Below are 12,197 nucleotides of genomic sequence, written 5' to 3'. Positions count from 1 at the left end.
TTAAATTCTAGGCTGTCTGTATCAGCAGTGGTACTTCGGTGTATTATCTGGCTGAAATGCTGGTCTGCGGACCAGACTTCTAAGAAGGCCATCTGATCCTCCCCCCTGCAGGGGATCGCCTGTTTGTAGCTTCCTTGGATGACATAGTTAAGGGTCTCAAAGGGGGGAAGAGTACTTTTCTTACGCTGGCTACCAAGGACAAGAAACCCCGTCGTAGACGTGGGCCATTTTCGGCTCATGAGGTTTTTTTCTTCCCTCGGATCTCAAGACAAGGGATTAGAAGTCAGGGCCTCCACTGAAGGTTCCAAGAAGACCTGATCTGGCAAGCTACAAGCGGACTCTTCCAGACCTGCGAACAAGGCTGCCTCTGCATGAAGGGGCTCCCTCGCCCATATCTGGGGTGGGAGGACGTCTTCGCTAGTTTCCAGATACATGGACCTCCCTGGTACAGGACGAGTGGGTCCACAAAGTTATTCGGTCAGGCTTCTTCCCTTGCAACCTGCACTTGTCCCCAGATCGCTTACAGCAGTGGTGTCCAAACTTTTTTCAAAGGGGGCCAGATTTTATGAAGTGAACATGCGTGAGGGCCGACCATTTTGCCTGACATTTGAACCATTAAAATTAAATATACACACACATACTAGGGATGCACCGAATATTCGGCGGCCGAACATTATTCGGCCGAAAATAGAGAAAATAGCACTTTCGGCGTTCGGCCGAATAAGTCAAAAGGCCGAATAATTTTGAGCCGAACAATGTCAGCTTCCGCCCTGACCGCTCACCTTCCTCATTGCGGCTCGCGGCTCCCTTCTCACACGCCGCCGGTGTCCTGTCCGGCCGCGGGTAGGGGGTGTGACGTCACGCGCGCGTCCCGCCCCCCTGCTCCTGACTGCGGCTCCTTCACACTAGGTCCACGCCCCGCCCCCCCTGTTTGCGGCTTTTGGCTCTGGCTGCAGTTCAGGTATGTGATGTGGAGCTGAGCACATTTGGGGGAGAATACGGTAGCTGGCAGCTGCACAAGCATTAGTGTGCAGACTGCCATATGTTGTTGCCACTTGCCATGCTCATTACATTAGAGTGCCCTATAAAGTGCCCCTTAAAAAAAAAAAAGAAAAAAAAATGTGCCCAACAGAGTGCTCCCTTGACATAAAATGTGGCCATCAGCGTGCCCCTTATTTTATGTTAAGGGGCACTCTGATGAGCATATTTTATGTTAAGGGGCACGCTAATGGGCATATTTTATGTTAAGAGCAACGCTGATTTAAATGTTTTGTTTTGCCCATCAGAGTGCCCCCTAACATAAAATGTGCCCATCAGCGTGCCCCCTAAAAATTGGCAAAATGGAAAAAATGCGAAACACCGCATTCGGTATTCGGCCTTCGGCCAAGCATTTCATTATTATTCGGCTTCGGCCAAGAATTTCATTTCGGTGCATCCCTAACACATACATATATACACACACATATATGTGTATATATATATATACAAAATATGTGTGTGTGTATGTATATATGTATATATATATATATATATATATATATATATATATATATATATATATATATATATATATATAGGAAATAATAAGCATCAGTACTTTATGAATAAAATCACACTTACTGAAACAGGCAGGAGGACTTTAGAAGTGACACCTCCTCGGTCAGCTCCATACATGCATACACACACATACATAAATACATGCATACACACACACACAAATACACACATACAGTGGGTACGGAAAGTATTCAGACCCCCTTAAATTTTTCACTCTTTGTTATATTGCAGCCATTTGCTAAAATCATTTAGGTTCATTCTTCTTCCTCATAAATGTGCACATAGCACCCCATACTGACAGAAAAACACAGAATTGTTGACATGATTGCAGATTTATTAAAAAAGAAAAACTGAAATATCACATGGTCCTAAGTATTCAGACCCTTTGCTCAGTATTTAGTAGAAGCCCCCTTTTGATCTAATACAGCCAGGAGTCTTTTTGGGAAAAGATGCAACAAGTCTTTCACACCTGGATTTGGGGATCCTCTGCCATTCCTCCTTGCAGATCCTCTCCAGTTCTGTCAGGTTGGATGGTAAACGTTGGTGGACAGCCATTTTTAGGTCTCTCCAGAGATGCTCAATTGGGTTTAAGTCAGGGCTCTGGCTGGGCCATTCAAGAACAGTCACTGAGTTGTTGTGAAGCCACTCCTTCGTTATTTTAGCTGTGTGCTTAGGGTCATTGTCTTGTTGGAAGGTAAACCTTCGGCCCAGTCTGAGGTCCAGAGCACTCTGGAGAAGATTTTTGTCCAGGATATCCCTGTACTTGGCCGCATTCATCTTTCCCTCGATTGCAACCAGTCGTCCTGTCCCTGCAGCTGAAAAACACCCCCACAGCATGATGCTGCCACCACCATGCTTCACTGTTGGGACTGTATTGGACAGGTGATGAGCAGTGCCTGGTTTTCTCCACACATACCGCTTAGAATTAAGGCCAAAAAGTTCTATTTTGGTCTCATCAGATCAGAGAATCTTATTTCTCACCATCTTGGAGTCCTTCAGGTGTTTTTTTTAGCAAACTCCATGCGGGCTTTCATGTGTCTTACACTGAGGAGAGGCTTCCGTCCGGCCACTCTGCCATAAAGCCCCGACTGGTGGAGGGCTGCAGTGATGGTTGACTTTCTACAACTTTCTCCCATCTCCTGACTGCATCTCTGGAGCTCAGCCACAGTGATCTTTGGGTTCTTCTTTACCTCTCTCACCAAGGCTCTTCTCCCCCGATAGCTCAGTTTGGCCGGACGGCCAGCTCTAGGAAGGGTTCTGGTCGTCCCAAACGTCTTCCATTTGAGGATTATGGAGGCCACTGTGCTCTTAGGAACCTTAAGTGCAGCAGAAATCTTTTTGTAACCTTGGCCAGATCTGTGCCTTGCCACAATTCTGTCTCTGAGCTCTTCAGGCAGTTCCTTTGACCTCATGATTCTCATTTGCTCTGACATGCATTGTGATCTGGAAGGTCTTATATAGACAGGTGTGTGGCTTTCCTAATCAAGTCCAATCAGTATAATCAAACACAGCTGGACTCAAATGAAGGTGTAGAACCATCTCAAGGATGATCAGAAGAAATGGAAAGCACCTGAGTTAAATATATGAGTGTCACAGCAAAGGGTCTGAATACTTAGGACCATATGATATTTCAGTTTTTCTTTTTTAATAAATCTGCAACAATGTCAACAATTCTGTGTTTTTCTGTCAGTATGGGGTGCTATGTGTACATTCATGAGGAAGAAGAATGAACTTAAATGATTTTAGCAAATGGCTGCAATATAACAAAGAGTGAAAAATTTAAGGGGGTCTGAATACTTTCCGTACCCACTGTACATACACACACACACAAATACACAAACACACACTTACAGAAACAGGCAGTAGGATTGTAGAAGCGACATCTCCTCGGTCAACTCCCCAGGATCCTTGCTCGGCTCCTACAGGTGGCTGTGTGCGGTGAAGGAGAGAATGCATTCTACACTCCCGCGCCAGAGTGGGCGGCGCCGGGCAGAACGAGAGTTGCGGGGGGGGCGGAATGGGACTCGCCCCCGAGCCATGGCATCGGGGCGGGGATGTTAGGAGGCATTGACAAAAGTCAGCAGTGTCTCAGGGGGCCGTACAAAACTAAAGGACGGGCCGCAACTGGCCCGCGGGCCGGACTTTGGACATAACTGGCTTACAGGGTCTCTTTGGGCAATGCAAGACTTTTTCAGGGGTTTTTGCTCAAACCTCTTTACAGTTCCCAGGAAGGAAGGCAAGGTACATCCAATTCTGGACCTCATGGCGCTAAACTACTTTGTGCAGGTACAGAAGTTCCGCATGAAGTACATTTGCTGTAGTGGCGTCCCTACATCAGGGTTTTTTTCGCTTCTATCGACATCAAAGGCGTCTACCGGCACATTCTAATATGTCACCAGATTAAGGGGGGGGGATATGATCAACATGTATAAATACATAAGGGGTGAACTTGGTATTGAGTTATTCACTTTAAGGTCAACACAGAGGACAAGGGGGCACTCTTTATGTCTAGAGGAAAACAGATTTACTCTCCAAATACGGAAAGGTTTCTTCACCGTAAGAGATGTGGAATAGACTCCCTCCAGAGGTGGTTCTGACTAGCTCACTAGATTGCTGGGTACTAATATTTATAGGTAAAGTTGATCCAGGAAATATCTGATTGCCTCTTGGGGGATCAGGAAGGATTTTATTTCCCCTGCTGTAGCAAATTGGATCATGCTTTGCTGGGGTTTTTTCCGCCTTCCTCTGAATCAACTGCAGGTATAGGATTGTGTATATGGGATTGTATGGTTGGGGTTTCTTTACTGTTTTATTGGTTGAGCCAGATGGGACTTGTCTTTTTTTCAACCTGACGGTAACTGTGACCCCTCTACCCATCCCCATGCCCCCTCACTGTAACCCCTCTACCCAACCCCCCCCCCCCCCCATACCCTCTGTACTGTGACCTGCTCTTCTCATTAACCTCCATACTGTCACTCCTCTACCCATTTCCCCCCGATCTCCCCCGCACTGCGACACCCTTCACCTATTATGCCCCTCTCACTGTGACCCCTCCATGCCCCTGACACCTTTAGCACTATAACCACTCAAGATCCCCCCCCCCCTCATAACTGTTTTCCCCACATGTTATCCTATCAATACAATACCCCTTTTTAAAATACAGATACAGTGATGTGAAGTTTTGGTTATGTTCTTCCCTCCAGCACTGTGATAAGGGCTCACCTATGCACCATATCATGTAGGCAGAAGGCGGTCCGAAACTCAGTAGCACCCATATCCCACACACAATGAGTTCCATCACAGTTGTTACTCGCAAGGCTGCCCTCTGGATTCTCGGTGTAGTGCTGCTACTGGTTTCAAATTCCCCACCCACTTAATCCCCTTCACAGGCACAGCAGCACTGACTGTATGCTGGGTGTAGTAGTGTGGGTGGACAAGGAGGGATATGGGGGGTGGGTGAAGCAGATTCAACCTCCTTCCCTTTCCCTTGTCTTCTCTCTGCCAGGTGCCTGTGATGGGGCCCCTACTGGCCTTGGTCCCTTTTAGGTAGTGCCTGAATGGTCAGTCCGTCCCTGACAGCCAGGTAACTAGAACTTTTATTAGGTCAGCTGTAGCAACCTACATACTCTCTCAGCACACGTTTCCCTTTAGACCCCGTTCACATAGGGGCGACGCTACTTGCTGGGGCGACCTCGGCGCGACATGCACGGACTTCATATCATTGAAGTCTATGCAGGTCGCCTCCAGGTCGCCCCAAAGTAGTACAGGACCCTTTTTCTAAGTCAGAGCGACTTGTGTCGCTCCTATTAGAACGGGTCCTGTGCTAATCTATGGCAGGCGACCCACCGCGACTTGTCAGGCGACCAAGTCGCCTGACAAGTCGCGCTAGTGTGAACCGGGTCTAAAAGTATAATATGAAGTTATTTTGCTCCTTTTTAATTTTTTGGACATTAATTTGCTAGTCTTAAATAGATCATTTTGCTAAATTAATTTTATAGATACTGGGTATTATGGTCAATTAGAAGATTAGTTGTAGGGTAATTGTAAAATTCATATTGATGGGCCTTCATCTTTAGGGCCAGATTCACACCAGCAATGTAAAACATGTTGTCTTACGTGACACGCATAGGGCAGCCCATTGATTTCATTATGCTGCCCTACACTTGGCAAAGTAGCTGGTGCAGGGTTTTGCTGCTTTTCAGCTTGTGTGTTTGTTTCCTGTGTTTGGGGTGCCACCACAAGTATGACATGCGTTTTGTGAATGGAGCCTTAGTGAGTACAAATTAGGTTTCCCTGTCCACAACAGAGAATTGAATTTCATGACTCTTCTTTTTCCACAGATCACTTCTGGAGAAATGTATATGGTCTTTTCAAAGCGCCTGTACTCCCGCTCAGAGTGTAATAATTATGTGGCTGCCCTCTACAAGGTGATAGGAACATTTCTGTTTGGTGCCTCTGTCAGTCAGTCTCTCACAGATCTAGCCAAGTACATGATAGGCCGACCACGTCCCAACTTTATAGCTGTGTGTGACCCTGACTGGAAAACGATTAACTGCTCTTCATATGTGGCAGAATTTGAATGTCGGGGCAGCCATGCCAATGTGACAGAGTCAAGGTGAGTGACATAAACAAAATCACTTTGTTTAAATAAACAGTTACTTTAGTTGGCAGTTTGGTTTGTTTTAATTTTTTTTTTTTATTACATATACTGAAATCTGTTGTCATAAGGCAGCACTTGTGGTAGCAGTTATTGCATATTTTAAACGCCACGTGAGTCACTTAATTTTGATAATAATGCTTGATTCATTAAAAACAAATATTTCAGGCATAAAAAATAAAACCTAATTCACAATACTAAAGATCTTGTTACAGAAGCAGCTCTGAAGTCAAAAAATGGCTTTGTGGATAATAGACCATACAAATGTCCTGCAATCCTGCAGGCTAGGTACTAGCACTGATTATCCATTAGAAACAGTCACTGTGGGGCTGAAAGTACACTTCAGATGTGGGTGGGAATTGCTCCCCTAAATCTAACGCTAGGTGTGGGTTCTGAATGAAGAGGAGCCCGTTACAGGAGAGATGAAAAATGGGAAGGGGGGTAAGGACTGGTTCCAAATAGTTTTTTAACCTGTGTTTTCAACGTCTTTCACACAAGTTCGATTTGAGTTTTTAACAAAGCGAGTACAGGCAAAATACAGCACTTATATATTACACGTTGTATAGTATACAGTGCACGTTGCATAGTATAAACGATGGTGTTTTCAGCTTCTGTCAAGTAAACCGGTAAGATACCCAAAAGATATCCTAACGAGTTCACTGGGACCTGGAGTAGTATTTCTGCATCCATGAATGTGACAGAAGGTTGCACATAATCTCTCCCCCTATGGGATTTTGCACCACCTCCATAGTGCAATCATCAGCAGCATTTATATTAGTTTTTAAGATCATGAGTGTTCTTAAAGTGGCATTCCACCCAAAAGTGGAACTTCTGCTCATTTGGTTGCTCCCCCCTCCGGTGCCACATTTGGCACCTTTCAGGAGGGAGAGGGGAACTGGTACCGGTTTTTGACAAGTACCCTTCCCCATTTCCAGGAGACAGCGCCGCGGCGCCGTCACTCGAAAGTTCCGACCAGTTTCTCCTTCCCGCGCCGCTGAGCCAATCAGAATGCGCAGCGCGCTTCGCGCATGCGCAGTAGGGTGCCGGCTGTAAAGGCAGCAGCACCTGGCAGCCAATCCAAAAAATGGCTGGGGTGCCGACATTGCAGGTTCGTTCTCTGGGCTGGTAAGTGTCCATATATTAAGAGTCAGTAGCTACAGTATTTGTAGCTGCTTGCTTTTGATCTTTTTTTTTTCCACAGCTGGAACTCCTCTTTTTAATTATTTTTCTTTTCTTTTTTTTTTTCAGGCTGTCTTTCTATTCTGGACACTCTTCGTTTGGAATGTATTGCATGTTGTTCCTCTCGGTAAGCATGCCTGCAGCTATATGTGCTCTTATGATACAATAACCACTTGGCCTCAACAAGATTTTCCCCTCCTTCATGACCAGGCCATTTTTTGTGATATGGCACTGCATTACAACCTGACAATTGTGTGATTAAGCGACACTGTACCCAAATTAAATTTGCCTTCCCCCCCCCCCCCCCCCCACAATATAACTTTCTTTTAGTGGATTGCCACTGCCTTTATTTTTTTTTGGGGGGGGGGGGGTTATAAACAGAAGACTGACAATTTTGAAGAACATTTTTTTTTTTTTTTTTACTTTCTGCACTCAAACATCCAATAAAAAAGAATAAAAAATCAAATTTCTTAAAATTTTGGTCAATGTGTATTCTGCTACATGTTTTTCTAAAAAAAAAAAAAAAATCTCAAAAAGCGTATATTGATTGATTAACTTAAACCTTATAGTATCCGCAAACCGTGGTATATATTTATGGAAGTCGTCCTCTTTTTTTTTTTTTTTTTTTTTTTTTTATATACTTGTAATGGTGGTTAGCGACTTATAACAGGACTGCAATATTGCGGCGGACAATCGGACACTAACTGACACTGCAGTAACCAGCAAAATTATTACAGGGTTCAGTGCTAAAGATATACACTGTCACTGTACTAATGACACTGGCTGGGAAAGGGTTAAACTTCTAGGGCGATCAAAGGGTTAACTGTGTCTAGCCAGTGTTTATATGATATGTGTGCTGCTTTCAATAAGGAAAGAGATGGATTTTATCCCTGATTTGCAGGAACACAAAATCCATCTCTTTCCCCCCTGTCAGAACAGAGATCTGCCTTGTTTACATAGGCAGATCCCTGTTGTGTGTTTTAACGATGATTGGTGGGTGCTGGCGGACATCCAGTGCCCGGCACCTGCAGATCTGCTTCCGTCTGTGAATAATCACAGTAGAAGTGGGGCGGCGTTCGTGCGCCCCCTGCAGGCGGAAGTGCAGAATTATGTATATATACGTGATTCTGCACAGGAGACACACCCTGTAGCAGTAAAACTGCTATTGGGCGGTCTTTAGGCGGTTTAATGTAGCTTCAGTGTCTTTTCTGTAAATATTCTGTTCGGAAATTTTACTTCTTGTTTTTGGAAAGATCATTTTAGAAATACTACATGTACACCTGTGAAATGTCTTGACAAGTAATAAACAGAAACACTCTGTAACCTAGATTGTGAGCCATACAGTGGAGGTACATTATTTGTTTTGTGTGCACTGCTTTTTGTTATGTGACCAAGAGAAAAAGTATCTTCATTTTTAAACCTGAGAATTAAATTTCTTTATGGATCTTTCATTTATTTGAAGGTCTTAACTATAGCCAAATCCTTTATTTCAAAGAAACTCAGGTAGGATTAGTCCATTAATGTACCGTATTTCTGAAGATGGTTGGGTTCAGAACTGTCATAAGCAGGATCAGGTGACATTGCTCTTTTGCATAAAGCTGAACCTAATCTTAACAGCTGTGGTAGGGCAAATTCTTTTAAGGTCCCCTAGACATTAAACCACCTGGCAGGGATTGAACCTGGCCTCAATTCACAATAAGAAATGTAAATTAAGTTTTGAATGAGCTGTATATAGTTCAGCTTATCAGTAAGTGAAATTTAAATTTCAACCCCAAGCAGAGGCTGCTAAATGCTAAATAGATACGGGGGTTTTTTGCTTGCCAAAAGAGTTGTATTTCTGTCCATCCAGTCGGGATATTCACAGAGCACAGCTCTGTTTGGTAGGGTAGAGGCCCTGCTTTTTCTCAAATTTGTCCCTCCCCCAGCCTGTGACTCGACAGTGAAAAAGAAAAGCAGCAGACTCATGAGCTCTATGTACTGCTTCTTCCTCTTCCAATCTGAGCTCTGCTTTACAATGGACTGCAACGAGCTCATACAAGGTTAAAGTCATATGTAAATGCAGGTTTGACTGTTTTTTTACATCTGGGCCTTTTTTAACAGAGAAAATGTTTTTTTTTTTTTTTCCTAGGCCATAGGTTATTGTCAAATTAAATTCTTTACATTAAGCTCTTTTAATGGAAAATATTCTTTTTATTCCCAGTTATATATCCAGGCCCGGTTGTGTGGAAAGTGGGCTCGTCTTCTGAGACCCACAGTACAATTCTTCCTCTTGTCCTTTGCCTTGTATGTTGGATATACACGTGTCTCTGATTATAAACACCACTGGAGTGATGTTCTGGTGGGACTTCTTCAAGGAGCCCTTGTTGCCACGCTCACGGTAAGTCTGTTCTTGTCTTTCAGAACTTAAGCCTAATAAACTGTATGAACTATACAAATTTTTTTAAATATATATAATATAGGATTCTGCTCTGTTATGTCATTACTTTTTATGCCTTTAATGTTTATGAAATCCTTATATATTTGTGTGTGTATATGTATATATATATATATATATATATATATATATATATATATATAATATACTTTTTAAATTATAGATGCGCATTAAGGTACATTTTTTGTCTTAAGACTTTTTTCTACACCGCATCCCTAATATGAACTTCATTATTGTTCAAAATATATTGGGATTTTTATGGTGCCAAGACACAATTTTTTGTTTATAAAAAAATATTTTTTTATTTTACATACATTAAAAACATATTATCCATATACAGCAAACCACAGCAATTATTGTTTCTTCTATATAGGCTACACTGTTGTTCCTCTACATGTTTCTTCTGGAGGAGTGTTGCCCAATTCTTAAATGTGCTTTTATATAAAACATACAAATATAAGAATTTCCTATCATTTTACATACATTTTTCATATGCAAAAAAAATATTTTTCAAGAAAGGTATGTAAATGTGTATATATATCTATATATGAATGTGTGTGTATGTAATATATATATATATATATATATATATATATATATATAATATATAATCATATGAGTTCCGTCCAAAAGTCATGCTTACCTCATGTCTTTATCCACAAATATACAGTCCTTCCTTCCAGTTTAACTTTTTAGTTATCAGTTCTGATTTTTATTAGGCTAGCAAACAAAATACATCTAGTTTTGCCTTAATACCATCCAGTCCCCCTATCAGAGAGGCCGATGTACTATGTTATAATCCATCTACACATATGCAGCAACGGAGGGATAGATTTCCCTACGGATGCTGCATTATCCCCGGACATCCAACTAGGGGTGGCGCTGCGGCACCCCAAGCGACGGAATGTCCACACGGCCAACTTGTTGTGGCATGCGCCGTGAGTCAGCTTGGTGACCGAACAGAAGGGGTATATAAAGCTAGCGGCTTGGCAGTACAACTGCTGGAGCCACGGAGGATGCTGACAGGACTAACCCATACATAATATATGGTGAGAGACAGAGGTTATTATGGGGGAAAAATGGAAGCTGGGAAACTTCAACTCTTATACATATATATGTAATACTATTTTGCTTATTTCTTTTGTGTGAAGCTGCACCCCTTGATAGCTCACCTAGAATCTGAGAGTATGGGCAAGTCTGCCGCCTCCATCCTTTCCCATTTGGGCAATTGATATTAACATACAGCATCAGTAAGTGAATATGTTTAAAGAGGATTAAAGATATATATAGAATATAAAATTAGTAAATATATATTATTTCTCTTATGTTCATCAGCAGGCACAGCGCTCCATAAATCATAACTAGTGGGTTACATTGCCTCCTCCAGGAGTAGGACTAGGCAAAACAAAAAACACCTGGCTACGCCCATCGGCCATCCTCATCTGGTATATAACCCTCTTTCTGCTGTAGGTAATCAGTTTTAATCTGTCTAGTCAGGAGAAAGAACCTAGGCTCCCGGCTGGGATCTCTGGTCCTAGAAATTTTCTCCTTCCTTACACCTTTTTTGTTTTGTTCTCTCTGGAGATCTACAATCAACTGCCAGGCTGGGCGACGGGCTGGAAAATCTAGATCCAATGGTCCCCCCCAGCCAGCAAACGCGTGCAGACCGCAGCTATGCGCTAGGACAGAGGCTGGCCTAGGAGTTAAACATCTTGCAGGGTCACATACAACCAGGCTGGAGTCGCAGCGGTCCCTTGTCCAACAGCTCCCCTGCTTTGGTGGCGAGGAGACCTGTCTGGAGCATTACCCGCACCATGGAAGGGTAAGTCCCTCCTCTCCCCTTTTGGTGGTTTTCTTTGGGGTGGATGCGAGGGACGGTCGGACTTGCCTGCGGGTTCTCTCCTCACATTCTTAAATCCCTCACTAAGCAGGGCTTACCCTACTCCCATTCCCCCTGTCTGGACCTAGAATCTGGTGGGAGTCCTAGAGCAGAGAATTCCCTCCCTGGGGTCTCTCCCGCTGTCCCCACTCTGTAAGGGTCCTGGAATAGTGTGTGTTCCACCTTGGTAGTCTGAAAGGGGTCCAGGTGTAGGAGACACCTAGGTGCATACCCTGCTTTTTGCAGTGTGGATATAGTGCAGGGGGTCCCAGTGCAGAGACCAGTGCAGGGTGCACAGCAGAGTCTCCCCTAAACGTGTGTCCTACCTTTAGGGGCAGGTCCCCTTGCAGAGGGTGCAGGAAAGATCCTGGCAGCATGCTTCAGTGTTTAGTCTGGGAGATGCTTGAGACAACTGAAGCCTCGTGGAGATGCCGAAGCTCTTCCTCCTTAGTTTCCTCTTCCTGTGCCCGGGATATATGAGCAGGGATAGC

At 43.7% G+C, this 12,197-nt stretch overlaps 1 protein-coding gene across 1 annotated transcript in view; it reads left to right on the top strand.

Annotated features, from left to right (window-relative positions):
- Positions 1 to 12,197, top strand: part of PLPP2 (phospholipid phosphatase 2) — a 74,880-nt gene that overhangs the window by 52,500 nt on the left and 10,183 nt on the right. The window contains exons 3-5 of the mRNA XM_082243173.1: positions 5,898 to 6,172; positions 7,463 to 7,520; positions 9,594 to 9,770. Coding sequence (XP_082099299.1) covers positions 5,898 to 6,172; positions 7,463 to 7,520; positions 9,594 to 9,770 — 510 coding nt within the window. The remainder of the gene's footprint in view (positions 1 to 5,897; positions 6,173 to 7,462; positions 7,521 to 9,593; positions 9,771 to 12,197) is intronic.

The sequence above is a fragment of the Pelophylax lessonae genome (genome assembly GCF_965119305.1).
Source record: "Pelophylax lessonae genome assembly, chromosome: 1".
NCBI classification, from domain to species: Eukaryota; Metazoa; Chordata; class Amphibia; order Anura; family Ranidae; genus Pelophylax; species Pelophylax lessonae.
Note: the sequence above shows the minus strand (reverse complement) of the source record. Positions and strands in the feature narration are given on the sequence as shown.